Here is a 20,937-nt window from a genome sequence, read left to right as displayed (position 1 = left end):
ATGATCAGTTTGACTCAGCTAATATATAGATGAAGGTCCTGAGGTTTTTTTAAATTTTTTAAATTTTTATTTTCCCAAGTCAGATGCGCAACAGCAGAGGACAGGAAGGAAGAGAAGGAATTATTCTTCTCCCTGGATGTGCCAGGGTCCTGGTATCCTCCTTTTCTGACAGTCTATCCCTCTAGAAACATTTCAAACATACATCTTAAAACTATTTGGGTTTCTTACCCAAGGATAAAAGGGTAGGAGAGCAGGAAATGCTATGTTGCTGATGTGAAACTCATAATTCCTGGAGTTGTTGGATGAAATCCAATCTTGGGCATATGATTTTTATACTGTGCTTTTCTATTGCTTGAAAAATATCCATATGAGCATGTATAAGCACACACTAATGCATATAATCTTCAGTGGCTCTATATATCATTTGCTAGAGGCTACTTCAGGGGATTATTATTTTTTGGCTAAATGAAGCTGAAACTTGTAGAGGATCCAGAAAGTTGTATATTTTGAATTTGGTACCGGAAGGCCAAGAATGGTTCAAGACATTTTGATATGGATTAATAGCCACATTTGGAGAAGTCCTGAGGCATTCGTGGTATCTTAGTCATCATATTTAGCTTTGTTTTTAAACATCCCAATCTCTAAAATATTGCTAAGTTGTTCTTAATCAGTATTCAGGGCTAAATAATAAACTTTGTAAAGCTGGTTTTGAGTTTGTCAAACTCAGCGCTGCCTTTGTAGCACTTATGCTGAGGAAACTGATCTTTTGTATTTGATTTTTAAGGGAAATACATGCAGATGATGAATATTCTGAAGCCAATTGCATTTGATGTGATCCACTTCATGTCCCAGCTCTTCGATTACTATCTGTATGCAGTCTATACGTTTTTTGGCCGAAATGACACGGTAGGTAGAAACATTATTCATTTCCAAGTGTCACTGTACATGCAGAATGAGAATACAGAGGAGATTGCTACTTAAAATACTACCTAATATGTGATCACCAGAAAAATTACTGGTAACAGAATGGATTTGAATGCAGGAGTAAGAAAAGGCTGATTAAATCAGCAATAGGGGAAATAAGCACTGGGAGCATCATTACCACTGGGACATGAATCCTATTATGTTTTGAATAGATTCTGTACTTTTTTTCCAGCAGTATTTGAAAGGGAGGAAAGACAACATGAAATACCTAAAAGTAGTGGCAGAAAGCGGGGAGCAAAGGAGCAGTCTGCAGAAGGAGAGTGGTGGTTTAGAGCATAGAGAGTATGAGTTGATTTAATTTTCCTATATGTATTTCTCTAACCTAGGTAAGAATAGCAAAAGGAAGAGGAGAAGGGGGCCATGAAAGTTAAGTAGTAACTCAGATTTAAGAGGTTTGAAATACGCTTTTTCAGATCTAGTATTCTTCTGTCAAACTAATTGCATTAATGAAAACAGGGTTTTTTTGAGTGATCTTGTAGTTGAAATAAATGCTTGTTGGCAATGTCTGTACAAAACATAGATCAACTTTCAACAGAATTGTCTTAAAGCACTTATGAAAAGCTGCGTGTAAAAACAATTTTCTCCTCTCTTGGCCCCTAAATTACTCCACAAGTAATAATATCATGGGGTTCCAAATTCATCATCTATTGGCAAATTATAATGGATTTTCAGACTCAACATATGGTTCTAAATGATTTTGAGCTGTTCTCTTTGGCAGGACAAATGTATTTGCAATTTGTTTGTGTCTAGAAGATGGGTGGGGTTTTTTGTTTTGTTTGTTTGTTTGGTTTGTTTTTTAAGATAATTGATTTCCATTGGCTTAGTCAGCTGCTCTGGTATTCACATTGTGTTGCATTTATTTTTATTTTTTTGCATCTCCCGTTTTGTGTTTTTAAAGCTGATACTGAGTTCCTCACTCTCTACTTCTAACAGAGAACAGCACAGTGCTAGGCAGGTAAACATTATAGCAGATGGGTGGTAAAATTGTGATGTTTTTGTAGCGTGCCTAATTTTTGTTTTGACAGATGATTTTCCATGGGAAACATAACATAATGCTTACAAAGGGTCTATGAATGTAATAAACCCTCTTGTAATGCTGCTTAAATGTTCTCACTCCCCATAGTTTTTATAAACCTTTAGAAAGTAGAGATGGGTGACGGTATGTGATTTAGACCACTGAGAGTGTTCCTGTTTTATTTTTATTTACAAAATAGCATCAGATGGGATTCTTAAGGAAGTTATATTACCAGCGTACTTTGTGAATATTGTGCTTATGTTGTATGTATGAGTTAGTACACACATAAGGAGTGTGATTAATTGTACAGAGTTCATTGCCAGTTCAGTGAAAACCAAAGATTTAAAATATACATGTTGAGTTCTATGTCCGGTCACGATGCTAAGTCATTGCTCTTTCCAGACCTCTTTAGAATGATTATCCTGTGTAGTCAGTATTTGGCTTTCTTCACTGCCAAGAGTTGCACACCATTTTGCTCTTTCAAAACCTTTTTAACTTGTGGGATGCAATTTAAGGCTGCCTTTCCTCCTTATCTCAAATTACGGAGCAACCTAACATGAAATTAAAAGGGGTTGCCCATTTTTAATATCTACTCACTAAAGTGTAAGACATTCATGAACATCCCAAAGACTAGTCTTAGCAGAATAAATTCGAGGTGAGTTTTGATTATTTTTTTTTTGAGAAGACATAATAATTTGTAAACCAATGGCCATTCTTATGGAAAACAATTTTTTTTTTTTTTTTAAACTATAAGAGGTTATGTAGAATTGGCAGTGAGTAAAATTATTCTGTAAATTGTCTAATGCTCTGCTTACTAGCCTTACTAGGTCATCAATTTGTGGAATTGAAATATAAATATCTACCAATTCGCATATAGCCATAGCAAAAACTTCCATGAAGCAAAGCAGTTATACTGATGAGTGACATGTTCTCTGTGAAGTCATGAGGTTCTGTCCGTGTGGAAAAATGCTGAGCAACAATCTGTTTGGGTTTTGTTTGTTTGTTTGTTATGTTTTTTCCCCCCTCATACATATGGATGCGCAATTCTGACTTCAGGCTGTAACTGGTGCCTGATAAATCTGGAGTTCTTGATATGTAATGATTTGTGGAAATTTGTTTGGTTTTACATTCCTTTTCATTCAGATATGTTTCAAATGTGAAATTGCATTTTTTTTAGAAAGAAATATATCATTATAAAATAAGTAAGTGAAAGTTACTGATAGCTATTGAAAGTTAGTAGTTGCAAAGCAGAAAGACAAAGAATTAGTGGCAGATTGTGTGACATGTAGTTTTGATGGTGCACGTGCAAATTTCTTAAAATGAAATTTAATGGCTGAAACTTGCAAATACATTTTTTAATATATATTTTTTTTTCCTTTAAGCAGGGTATTTTTTCTGTTTGTTCTTACCTTAACAGGGAGAACAGCCAGTCTTGAATTTGCAGTCCTTATGGCCATGTCTTGAAAAACTACTATATGATGTTAAGGAGGAAAAAAAGAGAATTAAGGGTGTGTTTCTTAAAGGGGAAAAAAGTTGTTTTCTTTTTCACCCATGTACCTGCAAAATCAAAGGCAGTTCAGAACTGATATTTCTACGGTAAAAATGTGAAGAAAAATACAAGTTATTTTTGTAAAAAAGCTTACTTCACCTGTGGAAAAACAAAGGTGTGAACACTTCTTTTTATCAAATGTGGACAGTAGAATAGTGATTTATGTCTCCTAGATCAGGTTCTAGGTTTCAACAGAGGGTACTTCCAGTGGGAATTCAGCTCAGATGTAAATTTTCATTGAATATATAGAAGGATTGGGGCAGATGGTCATCTTAAGTCAGAAACATTAGATGCAGTAAATGGGGACTTTAATTATACTTTTTTGTATTTAAAAGGAGCAGATGGGATGACATGAACTTGAACACTTCCTTCCCTGATTTAGTTCATTGAAAGGAAGTCTAATAATACAGTGTACTACAGTGCTCTAAATATTGTTCAGTAAATTGCCTTTTGGTGTGAATCACATACCAGAACTGTATTCAAATACTTCCAGATTCTTGATGTAAATGTCTGTTTCTTAGCTGTCCCATTTCCACTTCCTTTGTTGTGTTAGTTTGTTCTTTGGTTTTTTAATTGGAAGTAGAAGATAAGTAGCTACATTAATTACGCATGTCAAATCAGACCCTCAGCTGGTATAATTCATTGCATTTACCAGGAAATCAGTGTAGCTATATTGATTTATCCCAGCTGAACATCTGCCTCATAATACTTCTGAGCCGTGAACATGAAGATGGCACATTTTTCAGGTAGATCTTTATCAGCGTTAAGTAATAATGGCTGTTTTATAAAGATCGATGGGTATAATTTTACATATGCAAGTTAGCTATTTAATAAGGAATTACAAGAAATTTTATAGCTTGAGAGAGAAGTCAAGACCGTTTGGCTTGGGTGTAGTGTGCATGCAAGTCTCAGTGGGGGCATCGTGGTGCACCGTTCTGGGCTCATCGCCCAAATGAGAAAATCTAGAGTCCTGCACCCAAATACAGTATTATAACAGTAAAGTGTACTGGTTATTTATTGGTATGAATGGTGAGCTGTCATCTTCATGAAAGGTACTCAGGTCATTCTTCACACCAGTGCAGTGTTGAATGCTGTGACCTCTGTTGATTTTCTTTTCGTTTTGTATGGTTGCGATTATGGGCTAAAACTTTATTGTAAGTAAATTGTAGCTCGTGTTTACAAACCGAAGTTTTGCTGTATCACTGTAAAGTTTGAACCAATGGGGTTTTCCTTTCCCAACTTAAATAGAATGTATTTCTTCCAGTTTGAATCAACAGGACTGGGCCTCAGTAGCAGCAGATTACGCACCACACTGAACAGAATCCAGGAGAGTCTGATTGATCTGGTAAGTACCTGGATTTTGTTAATGCTCAGTGGAATAGAGGTCTGTGTAGGAAATCGTGGCTTTCTAATTTTTATCTCTCTTCATATTCAGTGTCTGTAATGACAAAGGCTTAGTTTCATGGCGTATCATGATGTAGATATCATTATTGTACAAAATCACTTGTTTCTGATATACAACAAAACTAGTTTAACAGCTTTTGCTAGATGTAACAACACAATAGCATATTGAAATCTTATAATGTATTATGGTTCATGTAATAAAGAGAGACATTCCAGTATTATCCTTATTAAATGAGACGTTTTATTAAAAAAACAAAAGCAAAACAACACAATAGATGACTCATTTTTCTTCAGTAAAAGAATAGCAGAACAGTAAGCCATCCTGAAGGTCAGTCACCTTACAAGTTAATAGAAGTAGTACACAAGTCCTTCGTTAAGTCATTTCTGAGTTGTGGGGAACTTTCCTTGACATATTTTATAGATTATATCCCATTGACCACTTCATGAGTTATTTTCAAAATGTGAAAAGTAAATATGGTGCTTGTGTCACACTGGTAGTAGATAACTGTCCTTCACATCACATTACAAAGGGTAAACAGGAGACTTCAGGTAGATGTTGTGGATTCAACCAAGCAGCAGAGTTTGTAAAGAAATATTGCTAAGAACTATGCAAACATGGAAATTTGTAATTCTTTATTTCCACCTAAGTATAAAACCCTTGAAACATTATGAAGAAATTTCCTAAGAGTATCATAAACGGCTTGTATAGTAATTAATACCATGGATGCTACAGGAAGGATTTATTTTCTAAGGCTTCTGCCTTAGAAAGAAGTAGAAGACAGATGCTCTACTCTAGCTTTCACAAGAATTAGGCACTCCACAGAATTGTACTTTATGCCTTTTCAATTCCTTGAAGTATTATATTGAATCCTAAACTATTCTTACATAGAAACTTCTTCAAGGGTTTTGGCGCCCTTTCTTATAGAGTCAGTAGAGGGGAGCATAAGTTAACTAATAACCCCAGGCCTCTATAAAACAGAAAAAGGCTAGTCATGTTGATATTCATCTCAAAGGCAGTGTATTCAGGAAAAAAAATTGATTCTAGGAAGATCTTGCAAACGAATCAGTTAAAGATTATGGAAGAATGGCAAGTTACGGAATTAATTTTTTAAACTTACTCTGTAGTCACAGTTCCTGACAGTGCTTTACAGTCTTGAATTTTTTTTATCAGTCAAAATAATTTTTAAAAAATCATTTCTAGGAGTAAATTGGAAAAATAACAGGACTTCTTTTTCTTCCTCAGTCATTTAACAATGCTGTTAACAGATAATGTTAGTGTCGATTGAAATTAATAGCTATGTTCCAGGTAAGATTTGAAAGGAGGAAGAAATCTTAGCTAACTACTATTAACTTAAAGGCATTCCATGAAGTTTACTAATATCTTACGAACTTATGCTGGTCTTATGCTATAAATGGAAGTTTTTCACCTTTTGATTCATGAGGAAGAAAGTCTTCTGGATATTTTTATTGTTTGCTTATTTTTAAGGGTTTATGAAAGTTGAGGTTAACCTCTACTGTGTCATAAAATGGGTATTTCTTGTGATTGTATGGACTGTTCTGGACTGCTCTCAAAATTCTCCTCTCTCATCTTAGATTATGGTACATTGCTTTCTGAAAATATTCACGTTTGTGTTGTGGGGTTCAGTCTTATGGCCTGTTGGGAATTTTGGTTTTTTGCATTGTCTTCTAGTCATGGTGACTTTATTAAGGACTATCATTTCTGTCACATTTCAGTTCCTGATGGCAGCGTCTTTCAATATTTTATTTTCATAAAGATAGTCTGAATCTGATAGTTGTGAATCTGTGACTAAGGCTCTGCCAGAATTGCATGTAGATCAGAATAGTTCCTCTAATCTGTCAGTGCCTTTGAAGGTTGAGCTCTATGATCTATGTCAAGACTCTTTAGTAATTTAGCCTGGGTCATTCCTAGCTTTCCTTTTGGACTTTGTCCATTCCTTTTTTGAAATACCAAGTGGATGACGGCCTATTTATTCTATATTTATTGTCAGGAGAAAGAGGAATTGGAGGGTTTAGAGACCATCTCCTCCAGCTTTTTGTAGACTCTCTGTAGTTCCTGTTTGGGACTGAATTAGTGCTGTCTAATTTACATCGGATACCTTTTAGCATACTACTTTACTATTCAGCTGAATTTTAAGCTTTTAAGCTTCCTTTGTGAAGGAAAAAGCAAAGTGGAAGGGGGCTTCCACTTCCGGCAAAGTAAAGCCAAGCTGCTCTTTCTCGCATCTTTGTAGCATCTTCTGTACGAAGAGTATGGGGGTCTATTGGAGGCATTCCCAATAGGACCTTATGGAGCTGCTCTATTCTAAATTCATACTTCCCTATTATTACAATGCAAGAAGTGTGTGTCCTTTTAATATACGCTGTACTTACAGTATACTCACCATACCTGAGAAAGAAGTACTGTCCTGGTTTCCAGTTGGACCACTGGGAGACAGAGTTGTGTTTCTGACTCACGGCCACTGAGCAAAAAGGCTGCAGCAATTTAAAGCGCTTCCTCTCCTCTTCCCTGCATCCCTCCTCATGCATCGCATACCCCCTGCTTCTGCTGGAGGGTCCTTGTCCCCTCTAAGCAGTATTCAACTATAGCTGAATCACTTCTCCTGTGTTCGTAGCAAATAAACACGTCATAGCAAAGCCAACTGTACTTTATAAACTGCGGCAAGTCCACCTACAGTTTAGATTAATGTTTTAGACTGTGAACGGGAAATAGCTGAGATACGAACACGTGTTCAGTTGTGTTAACTTCACCACAGGGCAATAATGTGACACCTCAGCTGTGATACATATTATTCAATGTCTGTATGCTGCTCCTACACTGATATAATAATAAAAATTATAGTAAACAAAAAAACCCCCAAACAATAACCACCAAACCTCACCACTTCGGTTGGAAGTATAAGTGCCCCTCCTCCTTGTACTTATGATACAAAAACAAGTTTGTAATTTGGATGGTTTTTTTTATTTGGACGTTTTGTATGATGTAATCAAAATGACAATGATGAAGGGACTTTATGATGATGATGAAGGGGCTTAACTCTACAAGATTGAGCAAGCATGTTCTTTAGGCGCTACTGCTTTAAATATGCTTCCTATTTAAAACTGTTATAAATATACCAATAATGAGGTTTTGTCCAGCTATGGCTTTTGTTAATCTCTGCACTGCTAATATTGATACTGGTTTAAGTATGGTCTGAAATTTCTTTTGATATATAAATGAAATAGGTTTAGTTAAAAAATAAATAAAAGGGGCCTACCGATTAGCAAAACTGTCTTTATTTGCTTTCTTATAGTAAGTTATGTGTGCTGGGAGCTTACAGTGATTGAGTAACCAGTTTTCTCTGCCTAAGCCCTTGTCTTTCCCTTAAGGAAATACTTGTAGGCTAACTCAAAAGTATAAAAAATACAAGCACTTTGAGTATTTGTTTTAAAGTAGATTAGGGAGCAGTTTCATTTCTGAGAGGTAAGAGAACAATATGACTTTCGAAAATCTGTTTGGCTACGTTGTACTGAACTTCATATGTGTATCTGAACCTCATATTCAGGCCTTTCCACAGCTAGTACAAAATAGCTTCAGTACAGATTTCTGCTATGCAGCAGCTTCAGAGCTAATAATTTGGATCCTCCAGAAACAGCACTCCACAAGCTGTGTTTCATTCATACCAGCAGGATGTATTGAAAGGAAAATACAGAAAGAGAAGAGTGAAAAGGGGAGGAAGAAGTGCTGTTGTTTCAGTCTCACTTGTAATGCTAAGGTGTGATTTTGATTAGGCCAAAGACATCAAAACAAGTGTCTACTTCTGAGCTGCCTAGGTCTCCTCACTGACAGTTCCCCTGAGTGGGATATGTAGAGATACCTACACACGTTCGGTCCTTGTGTTTGTCATTTCTAACAGGAATGTGTTTTTGCAACAGTAATGTTGTTCATATTAGTCCACTGAGGCCAGTAAGCCCCCAGGTAGGTACAAGGCATCAATCAGATTGATGTGATCTGTGAAAATTGGTGATTCGGAAGGGAAATTTCTACGTCTGATTCCTTGCTTTGTCTGTCTCTAAGCAGCTTCCTTATCTTCACAACATGTAACTTAGTCACGGTACTATCATTGCCTAGATGTTGTTTATGAATGTCCTGTGTATGCAAATAGCTGCTTTGAGTGATACCGCTGCTTCCAAAAGTGAGATTTTGGGGGCAAATAACCATGGAATACTCATAAATATTTCATTGCAAACTGACTTGCTCAAGTAAAACTGAGATTAGAATGAAGTTTGTTATTGTTACTGTGCCTTACAGCAGGAGAAAATAAATCACTGCGGTAAGGTATATAAGCATTGCAATGCAACGTATAGAAGAGTAGGTGGAAGGAATCACTGGTATAAAGAAATATTGGTTAATGTATTATAGATTCTGGCTTTATTTTAGCTTTTGGGCTCTTTCCCCATAAAGTATGTCTCTTTTAGCAGAGGCAGTAGGTTAGAGATTGATGGTGCAGAGATGGAAAATGTAGATTTTTCGGCTGTACAAATAAGATAAGGAATGATGGGAGGAATGATTTTTTTTCTTCATGCCTGGCTTTCCAACCCATTTTGGCTTTGACCCTTTGATGCTGTGGAACGGTACAGTTCAGTTACTCTAGTCCCAGTTCTGGAAACAATTCAGTTTTACTTAAAATGTCACAGCACAGTCCTGCATTACTTAGTGTGGACATGTACCCTGTTATGTCCTGGTTTGGCATACCAAAGGCAAGCTCTGGAGAGGCTAGGCTGTGGCTTTTGTTACTTGACATGGCAGTCCCTAGCACAGGATGCTGCTCCTAAAAGACATAGCTAAGCTCCTCACTGAAACGGTAGCTGTGAGCTGTGATTCTTGGTGAGGTTTTGTTTGGCCAAAGATAATTTCTGCAACTTTTACAATCCTTGCTTGGTCCCCTGCTCCTTCAAAGAAAAAAGAAAAGACAATTTGTGGGTTTTTTTCTTCCTCTCTTTGAAAAGATTTCTACAACATACATAATGACAATGTTTAAGGTGTTGTGTGAATTGCTTGTCAAGGGAAGAGAACTCTTTGTATACAAAAGAAAGTCCTGACAGGACAAGCACTTTGAAAATATGCTAGGACTTCTGCAGCTGTTCTGCTTCCTCACATTATTCATTTAGTGCTCTTCATACAACTTTTTTTTTTTTTTTTTTTTTTTTTATTACCCAAGTAGTCTGGAATGATTTACTGACGTTTTCAAGCTTATTTCTTTGAATAAATTTCCTGGGTTTTGGCAATTGCTTTGTCTCTCTTTGGGACAGTCACTGAGCCATCTTATTTTAGCCACTGCAGACTCTTCTTGCTGGGCACCCAAAACTTGGGCTTATTCCTAGTCTCAGAGGAGTACAGGTGTCTGCAGAGTCACAGCTGAACACCTGGGAACCAGCAGCAGCTCCTCCTGAAAATCTTTAGTTGGATAAGAAAAATGCTGCAGTAAAAATGTGTGCGACTGGACCAGATTGGCTTGGATGTTTTTGTAAGGTAGTGGTTCAGGTTCCCAAGGGTGTGGCAGTGGGCATGCTTTTCTGCGGAGGTTTAATTGATACTTACTTTTTAAAGCATAGTTAATGACTCATTTTCCCAGTTGTCTATCAGCACACAGTGATTCCTGATAGAGGCCTTGTTGCATTAGGTTAGACAAGATAATAAATAAACTTGCTAACTTTTGGTAATATTTATGCAAAAAGTCTGCTATTCAACTTCGAACACTAAGAATTAAATGAAATGCAAAGATCCCAGAAGTTTCTACACAAATTTTATTGAAGTCTGTTACTGAACTCAGTGGGACTGACCCAGCTGAGTTTTGGGACATGCTTGTTTTCTGACAAAGAGCACGGAGGATCCACACTCTTGAAATAAGAAACCTCATGCCTACCGCAAGGCAATGCTGATCAGCTCAGCTCTGGGACCAGTGCGTAGTGCGTGCATTCCAAGTGTTGGCAAGCTTGGGGATCCCTTGCATGGCACTTCATAGTGCTGTAAAGGTATCACTTGCCTGCAAAGGATTGTAAATAAACAGAAAATTAATAGCATGGTTTCTCAAGACGGTTTGTTGTTTGATTTTTAATGACCTGCTCTCCTAAAGTGTGTTGAGTGGTGATCATTGTAGTAACTTACATTGTTTACATTTGATTTAGTTTCCTAAGGTCTGAGTCAAGATTACCGGTTTTGTAAGCTTTGTGCCCCTCAGCAAGAAAATACTAATCTTTCAACTTAAAACGTAGTAGGAGTATTGAAAAGTACCCTTTTTAAACCTTAACACATTTACATCATATTCAAAAAGCACCATTACCCTTGAATGCTATGTGCTTTCACAATTGACTTCAACTGTCATTTTCAGCATCAAGTTTCAAGAACTATTAGGGATGTGTAAGTTTAAGGGGGAGGGAAAAAACCTGACTTGTTGCTTTCAGTACATTTCTTCTAATAAAAAATTCTTGTATATTAAGTAATTACTTGGAGTTAGTTAAGCTATTTTCAGACAGCTTTTGAATACAGTAAGAGGTTATGCTTTCTTTGATCAGTGTTTATTTTCTTGTACTCTATACTTGTCATATTACAGAAACTATCAATTACAGTTTCATAAACAGAGATGATAGAGCTATCCTGTCTTAGGTGAACATCCGGGGTCAGTCTGCTTTTCCTTCTCCATCAGTGCACATCAAGTTCTTGGTAACAGTGTCAGTACGTCAGAGCTGCTGTACACTGTTCAACTGCCAGAACCTTTTCAGAGAGTCTGATTTTTTCCATGCCTTTGAAACACCGCTTGTTCCTTTAAGATCAGGAAAATGCTTCCTTCAGTAGCATTTAGAGGTATTGCCATTTGCTCATAGCAGAATCAAAATTAAAATTGTGCCTATTGTGTATGTATATTAAATCAAAACAATTCTAAAGCTGAAGTCTAATGCAAAAAGTATTAGGTCAGGAGAAGCTCAGTTTTGAAAGATTATTGGTTATTTGTGTGATCTGCAGAACTTTGTGTGCTGCAGACAAGTTGTGGGGTTTACTGTTTTTTGTTTGAAGTTAGTGAAAGTGGATGATTATGATCAACTGTCAACTATCTCCACCATAAATGGCAGATGATCAGTTATTTTGGTCATAAGTTCTGTTGGATAACTGAAGTAAATACATGCTTCTGAGCTCATGTTGAGATCAGGCCCCTTAAAAATGTCTCTCTTGCAAATTGCATGTCAAACTTTTCACTTAGATAATGAGCTTAGGTGGTTTATACTTCTGATTTAGGTAATTAGTTTATTTTCTTCCCACTAAGATGGAAGGCTTAAAAGAGGTTTGCCACTGGGTTCAGCCAAACTATTGAAATGAAAATGTTCTGTTGTTACGGAAGACGTTTTTTGGAGGAAGAGATTGAAGGAAAGGCTTGTAACTTACACAGATAGATTTTTTTTTTTTTTCTTTCTTCCTTTTCATTAAAGAATTTCTTCTTGGGAGTAAACAATTAAATGCTAAATTAAATTAATGCTAATTAATTAAAGTGCCTAACAGTTAATCAAACAATATCATGCTCATGCTTATTTGATACCTGGTTTTTGCTAATACATGCCTTTCTGTTTTAAAAATGCGTTCCAGATGAAATTTAATTCAAAGATAGATATCGCATAAAGATACTTCCCAAATCACACATCATAGCTCATAATACTGTTATTAGCAACCTTTAAACAGGTAAAGCAGTCATAAGCCTGCTTTAACACTTCTGTATCCTGATATTTTCAGGCCTTTATAGCAAAACAGCTTTTATAAATAATTGCTAGTTGTGTATGCCAATCGTGTAGCATTAGAAAACGCAATTCTTTTCCTATGACAGTATGAGGGAGTTAGACTAAGACTAGAGAAAACTGAATAGATAAGACCTGTTGTAAGGTGTCTGCAAGGAATGCTGGTTAACCTGTACTGCTGTACCTGCTACAGTTGATTTGGTTAATGTTCAGATAAGTTTGGTGCTTTTTTTTTTTTTTTTTTTTAAGACTGGAAATTGTGAGATCACTGTGGGTTTTTTTTCCTCTTTGGCAAGGAAGAAGAGAAGTATCTTGTAGTTTGCATCAGTTCCACGTACCTTGAAATTATTTTATCAAATCTGTATTTTGCCCAGTTCGCTTACAAGGATGTTATGTGGGCTGTAATATGTCTTAGATATATCACAGTTCTGCTCTATCAGCAAGACCTGCCACTCTGACGCAGAGAAAAGCTAAGCAAGTTTGTTCCGCTTTGCTATTGCTGTCTGCATGCTTGATTCTGGGTGCTACAATATGTTCTCAGTGTAACTTGCCATTTCTTGAAATTAAAGTTGAGCTGGCTGCTATTTAATTTCTTGGCTTCTACTCTTCGCCGCCAGCGCCTCCTCTTCCTCCTTTTCCTCTTGAGATTGGCATCATTTTGCCCACTTTCAGTTTTATAGGACTTTACCTGTTTTCCACCATGGCTACTCAAAGGGAATCTCTGAGAACAGAGATTGTCTTGCAGATTTTCTTAAATTACTGGAAGGGTTAACTTTAACAAGTACAGTTCAGTGCAAAACATCTGATTTCTTTAAATAGCCTGTAGCCTTTTTTCCTGTTCCAGACTGAACGTTTTGCCCCTTTATTGCTGCTTTCAATCATTTGGTCACTTCTGTTAATAAAGGCTGGAAGAAAAAACACATGTATTACTGAAACCCTTTCAGAATGATCTTGTGCTTTTCTTGGGGATTGGCACACCGGCTGTTTCCTTGGGCTTCCTTTTTGCTATCAGCATGCTTGTGCAATGCCTGCTTTTTAGAACAAGTCAGGAGAATGAAACGCTCATACTGTGTTTGGCCAGTATATTTGAACCAGAGTTTGACTCCCTGGTTGAACCCAAGCATGTCTTTGATTTAGCCAGTTGTCTCATGTACATTTTGTGTCTTCAGGTGCAACACAATTTCAGCATTTAAAAGGTTCACAAGATATTTACTTTCATGGGAAGCAGGCAGGTAGAAAAAAAGTTGGTTAAAATGTATCTCAATACTGAAGAGACAGGCAACTCTGAAGTGCGATAAATACGAAATTAAGTCTTTATAATATTTGTTTTTTACATAATTTGTAATTAGTCTTTGAAAGAAACAAAGATGCTTAAATCTTTACCAGTGATACTCTTCCCCTAGCTCTGTGGCTCACTGTCTCTCCTAAGAATAGAGAATTGGTTGGTGGCTGCGTGTAAACATCTCAAAGCTTCTCATTTTTTTGTTTTGCTTTGTTTTTTTTGAGAATAACGTGAAGTGAAAAAGAAAAAGAGAAGGCAGAAAAAGAATGGATTTTGATAGTTAATCAATGGTGTCTTTGGCTCAGTTAATATTTTTAAAGAACTGACCATTATGCCTAGATGATTAGATGTTACTGCCTGTGTGCGCTATACTTGTGGATGTGCTAGGTAGGTATCTTCAGAGCTGCCTGAAAGATGTTACATGAGTTTCAGCAAATATCCGGGCCTTTTGGCTTGCTTATCCATTCTGATAGACTCAGCAGAATGCAAACTTCACAGTATTGTGAAATGTCTGGCCAGTTTAATTGCAAATTTATCTGGCTGAATGTCAACACAGATCAGAGCAAAGAAAATTCATTTTTCTGATAACATAGTGATGTGGCTAGCCTTTATAATCGTTCCCATGGTCGGTGCAACTGTATCTGATAGCATTTACCATAAGCTTCTTTTAAAAGTTTTATCTTCTGCTCATTGACCTATTTCTGTGAGATCTTTTAGCGCTACAAATGATGTGTTGATGGTATTGCTCAGTCAGCAGTTTTTGTTTTTAATGTTGGAATTTCTGTGGGGATCCTTCAAGGCTCCCTGCTTTGTCTGCTTTCTGCTTCTGTAACCTATTACAAAATTTTTTTTAGAAGTCTGATAGTGAGAACTCCACTTTCCTGGTCTGCACTTTGTTCCATCCGCTGCAGCCCGTATTTATGTTTGTGTTTGACATCTTCAGGAGACACAGAACTGAAAGAGCCTTTCTGTGTTAGCAAATCCATTTCCTTGTTGCCTTGGGCTGTCACATCACAGGAGGCAACTGTCAACTAAAATCTGAGATGGTTAAAGTGGAACTTGTGATCTTTTTGTCCCTCCACACCTCAAACTGTTTTTAACAGCTTGGACGCTATTATATTCGCAGTTGTCTTAGATTCTTAATGTCACTTTTGGCTTGGCTTTCATCCAAGCAGTAAACACATTCTGGTGCTGCTTTGTCTATAGCAACAAAGTTTTGATCTTTCTGCTCATTCTGTATCACTTAAATTCTCACCAAGTCCTTACGCATTTTGACATAATCAATTTTCACCTATCCTGCCTTGAACTGCTGCAGCGTAACCACAATGGGTCTGTCAGATATTTTCCTACCAGGATAACCTCCCTGTTGTTTTTCCCTTTTTCACCTTCTATCTGTGCAGTACCTTTTCTCTTGGCTTTTCAAGATCTACAATGTATATTCTTCTTATCTCAATCGTGATATTTAGAATGAGTTAGACCACCACTTAGTTCCATCAGTGTTTCTAGTGCTCACTGCTCTCCTTTAATTCTCAGGCAAAACTGTCTGAAAAACAAGTGCATAGCAAATGCACATTATTCTATTTCGTGTCATTCCTCACAGTTGTTCTCTGCTGCAAAGCCTGGAAGAAACTCCTGGTGACTGTTGTGGTCAGCTTGAGTCTATTTTTCTTCCTCCTGCTCCTGATTCTTTAGTTACCTCACTGCAATTTTGTCTCAATTTATTTCTATCTCCAGTTGGGGAAAAAAAACCCACACCAAACTGCAAAGCTGCTTTATTTATTATCATGTTGTTGCCTTCATTTTTGTCCAGTTTAACAGCAATCTGAGAATTATGCTGATTTGTTTTTTGAGACCAACCATAAATTTCATGTTTAAACATTATTGTTGTCATATTGGTTGTGTGTTCATATGTTGCTTTACAGCAGACATGTTGTGCATCTGATCTTGCTTTTGAAGAAATTATTTTTACCACTACTTTGTCACTGTGTAATTGCTCAAATTTATTTTCATTCCATACAAACAGGCTGATTTGTTGTAGCACCTGTCTGGCCACAGAATTTCTATCCTAGGGTCATGGAAGGCTCTTACTTAAGAAATCAGTGCCATATCATTGCCTACCTTTTTTTACCTGTTCTGGGTTCTATATCACCTTTGCTTTATAGCATTTCTCATATTTTTTTAGCCTGTGTGTAAGCATGGTATGAGTAATTAATCTAAAGCCAGAACTACGTTTATGTTTGCATGTCCTGATATGGTTTTGGCAAATAGCTAAGCTTCAGAGGATGTCCATTTATATCCCTACTTAGACCAATATGATAGCTCTGGGAATTTCTTCCTTCTGTGACTCCTCTTCTAGCTGCAACTTGTACTTACATGCCTCAAATATAGAGGTGGGATTTTTCCCTCTTTTTGTTTTTGTCCTTTGTTGTCATTTGTTGTCCTTTTCTGGGTTTTTTTTCTGTTTTTTTCTGGTTTTTTGTTTTTAATTTTGCAACAGGGCACTGGTGTAACCTGTTTCTTATTACAGATTCTTTCCCTGTGCTGTGAATATTTCCTTGCTTTCTACAATCGAGATGTCTGCAGGATAGAAGTTTTCATGGAATGATAACTTGTTTAAAAACATCATTTGTATTTTACCTAAGTTAGCCACAGCTCACATAAGCAGGAAAGCCCATGCATAAGTAATATTCCTTTGATTTGTCTCCTTATTTGGTTGCTGTCAGATTGAAGATACTCCAAGGGTGAGAAGTCAGTCTCTCAGTAAGCAGTTGGGCTAAAGCCTGTATGGGCATTAAGGTGCAGTAAGAAGTTTGTTCTCTGCCTTTCTTTTTTTCCCCTGAGATAGACGTTGATCTACCTGATGTGCTTTTTTTTCACCTGTTTGAATGCCACACTGTTCAAATAGAAAACTCTATGGTTGTCTTTTGATTCAGGCTTGATTTAGATTACACCTTAGAATTAGAAACATTCCTTCATCTTAACTGTCATCTGAAACTGCTCAGCTGGAGCCATTCTTGCTGGTTTTGTGGTTTTTCAGTTGTTAATTCTGTGTTTTAGGAGGTTTCTGCTGATCCCACGGGAACTCTCACAGCTGCTGAAGAGAGAAAGGAGAAGGTGCCAAGCCCACATCTCAGTCATCTCGTAGTTTTGACATCTGGCAATTCACTGTACGGTTTGGCAGAGAGAGTGGTGGCCACGGAATCATTGTAGGTTATTTACTGTACACTGCATTGTGTGGTCACTGGAAGCTATGGATTGTTTAAGAGATTGTGATTACAAGCCAAAATCTTCTTGCTACCTCTCAATGTGATTTTAAATATGAGTGATAGAGGTAGTTTCTTAATTAAAGGTAGTGGGGCCTAACCACCTGCAAGCACAAGCAATGAAATTTTACTGCAGCTGGTCCAGTAATTTGTGACAGTACAAGGCCAAATCTAACAGGGAGAAAGTTTTAATTTTAAAGAGGCTAATGGGAGTATTTAATCTGTATGGTTCATTTAAACCTTATATTAAGTACTCAAATGGTGATGGCTGAGACTCAAAACTGCTTAGTTCATATTGGTTTGGCTTGGATTGCAATGTCTTTTGCAATGGGTGGAAGTTTACCTGTGAAGAAGAGATTATAACAAGCAAATAACGCAAAACTTACAAAGTGGGTTTTATTTGGTCAGAATAATAGTAAGAGTCAGATAGCAATTATTTTTTTCCCCCACACAGGATGACACTTGAAGATTAGAAGTTCATTTTAAAGTGAAATTTAAAAATGTATTTTCAAAGGAGCTTATTTTCTTTTGCATTCCTTTATGCTTAGTTAGAAATGTATTTTTTGTTATGTTGTTATTAACAAATCCTGCCCCTGAGAACGAATTTGATCTCATAGTCTATCTTTTAAAGATTCACTAGTATATAAGTAAGAATGTTACTTTGGAATTCTGTCATGGATTTAATTTGATCTCATAGTCTATCTTTTAAAGATTCACTAGCATATAAGTAAGTAAGAATGTTATTTTGGAATTCTCACATGGATTTATTAATATTAATGTTGACTGCAGTATGGAAATTATGGGACACTCGTCCACTGACTTTACTAGACTTCAGATCAGACTTTTGCAGTGTGCTGAGTAAAATAGAAATATGAATTGTTGATATTCAAGCCTTAGTCTCTTTATTCAAGCATTTTCTTGTTTGCAATCATATTTTTAAATTGTCAGAATTGAGAATACTTGTTGATATGCTGGCATGAAGCTGATACGGTTCTTCTCAGGACTAAATTTTCCAAGGTTACATATCGTTATTGCCAAATATGTCAACTGTAGAGTAGAAGTTGTACAGACACATGCCAAATGTTGCATTTACTTCACAGTAAATTTTCTTTGCTTTCAAAGGGTATTTCTGGCTGAGCAGTTTGAGTGTCTTCAGCCTCATCTTGATGCGGTGATGCCAGCTGCCAAGAAGCCTTTTCTTCAGCAGTTCTATTCTCAGGTCAGAGTTGTGTAATTCACATCTGATTTGTAAACAAAAGATTTGAAACTTGTACAATGTGGTGCAAATCCTTGTACACCATAGTTATATATTGCTCTTATTAGCCAGAAATTTACTGAATTAAATTTTATTTATATTGTTTCAGACAGTGTCAACTGCCAGTGAACTACGTAAACCAGTTTATTGGATTGTTGCTGCTAAAGCCATTGATTATGAACAAATGCTGCTTCTCATGGCTAATGTGAAATGGGATGTGAAGGAAATCATGTCACAACACAATATATATGTAGATGCTCTTTTAAAGGTGAATACTTTCTGGGGAACAGTGTGCTAGAGTTTATATATAAGCATTAAATTACTGTAATACTTCACTAAAATTGTTAAAGTAGCATGGTTAGAGCAATACAGCATCCTGACAAATGGTAAGTTATTATAAGGAAGTCTGTCCAGAACTTTCATTATTCTTGCTGCTAGCAGATTGTTTTCCATGATGATTTTTTGACTACATGGTGGGTGAAAGTGACCACAAAAGTTTAATGAGTTTCATGTTTAAGTCTTGAATGGTAGATAAATGTGTAGTAAACGGAGTAACACTGAGGAAAATCCAGTGGCCTGAGATAGCGGGGTTTTTTTAACAAAGGCTGTTTGCTGTTCTGCCTAATTTTAGCTATTGTCTTTGAGATGTATCGTAGGGGCTGTAGGTCAAACCAGCACCAATAATGATCGTGCACTATCTAATTGAAGTTGCTACATTTAGAAGTTAGCATTTGAAAAGGAAGGTAAAAGGGAAGTTATTCACCCAACTTCTCAATTGCATTCCGTAGAAGTGGTTATACAATTGCTGTGTCTTACGGCATACAGAACCAGTTCTTGGGAGAATCCCCCGCTTGTCCTTTTATATATGCCTAAATGACGTTTCTAAATGTCTTTAGAAGGAAGTTCTGGCAGTGGTAGAATTATACTAATTCTTACAGAGAAACTGAAAATTTTATTTTAAAGATATGTGAAGTATGTATCACAGAAGAAGTTATGTATCTGTATTGAATAACAGTTTTGATTACACCTTTGTACTTTGTAGCTGTTCTCTGCTTAAAAAAAAAATCAGCGCAAAGAAGGGAGGATCTGATAGAGGATATATCATTGCACTGAATTTGACTGAATCTTTGTGCTTACAGTTCTTTATGCTGCCATGGCTTTTTGAAATCAGTTTGTACTTACGTTTGGTCTCTGCAGTAGAACTTTTTCCTTTTCTGAGTGTCCAACTGCTGATGAATTTGCTTCAGGTCAATCAGGGCTAATACTATTTAAAACCATTTCTGGGGTCTACATTATCTAGTTAATAATAGTTGCTACAGAAGCTTTTAGATTACTGCTAAGCAATTAGTGATTTGCTGTGTACCCTGAGGCTCCAGGAGTGTCAGATGTAAGCACAATGTTTAATGTAATAACCAACTGCTTTTAGCCATGTGCACACATATGCAAAATTCTATACTCAGTCATAGTATGTATGGAAGCAGATAAATTGGGGAAAGAGGATTGTTCAAGAAATTCATTAACACAGAGTGTTAGGCATCTTCATCTTCAGAAGAGTGAGTTGTATGCCGGTTAAAGCATGACATTGTGGTACCCTGCTTCTTCTTGCCAAATTCCTCTTTCAGAAAATTTGTGTTAAACACCAATTATTTGGTCAGATACTAGGTTAAATTGGTTACTGAGATTCCCTTCTGTTTTTCTTCAGTTACTGAATTTTTGATGGGGGTAAAAATGGGAAAAAAAAGAAGGAAAAAAAGAGGGAAAAATGACCTAGATTAACAGCCTTGGAATGAAAGCATTTTGTTGGACAAGTATGGTCTTAATAGGCTGCAGTACAAACTGCTTTTGCTTGTTACACAGAGCAGTTCATTATCAGTCTGCTTTATATTTAAGTTGTTTGATACTTTTTTTAAACGATAGAGGCGTTAGTCACTGGCAGCAGACTTCTATTTCACTTTATGTAAGTCACAAAATCATTGTAGCAGTAATTATGTTCAGTTATGACTAGTTTGTCACTCATAGTAACAGCTCAAATCCCTCCAGGCCATTGATGTTTCAGGTGGAAACAGGTGCCTTCCCTCAACCTGAACTGTTATCTAGTGTTGCTCCTCAGCTGTTAGGCGTGGACTCTTTTCAGTGGGTGCTCTCAGCTCCTTTTAAAGCACCGGGGAACTATCTAATGCAAGAAGTTGAAGAATGAAAAGTGGTTAAAATATTTCTGAGCTTCTCTTTGAAAGCTGATGGGGTGGGTATTTAGAGGGATAAAGAGATCATCACTGGATTTTCTTCAGTGGCTGTATAGTGACTTTAAAAAAGTTAAAGATGAGTTTAGGGAGTGAGGCAATGAAAACAGCATTTGAAGAATTAGCTACTTGCTTAATTTTCAGAGGTGTCAGTTTCACAGAG

The 20,937-nt window shown here is 36.7% G+C and overlaps 1 protein-coding gene across 1 annotated transcript in view; it reads left to right on the top strand.

The window, feature by feature from the left end:
- Nucleotides 1–20,937, top strand: part of CCDC132 (coiled-coil domain containing 132) — a 95,135-nt gene that overhangs the window by 68,380 nt on the left and 5,818 nt on the right. The window contains exons 21-25 of the mRNA XM_009330581.1: nucleotides 785–906; nucleotides 4,813–4,893; nucleotides 17,074–17,222; nucleotides 18,402–18,498; nucleotides 18,644–18,802. Of these exons, the coding sequence (XP_009328856.1) occupies nucleotides 785–906; nucleotides 4,813–4,893; nucleotides 17,074–17,222; nucleotides 18,402–18,498; nucleotides 18,644–18,802 (608 nt within the window). The remainder of the gene's footprint in view (nucleotides 1–784; nucleotides 907–4,812; nucleotides 4,894–17,073; nucleotides 17,223–18,401; nucleotides 18,499–18,643; nucleotides 18,803–20,937) is intronic.

This window comes from Pygoscelis adeliae, unplaced genomic scaffold (genome assembly GCF_000699105.1).
Source record: "Pygoscelis adeliae isolate BGI_AS28 unplaced genomic scaffold, ASM69910v1 Scaffold27, whole genome shotgun sequence".
NCBI classification, from domain to species: domain Eukaryota; kingdom Metazoa; phylum Chordata; class Aves; order Sphenisciformes; family Spheniscidae; genus Pygoscelis; species Pygoscelis adeliae.
Note: the sequence above shows the minus strand (reverse complement) of the source record. Positions and strands in the feature narration are given on the sequence as shown.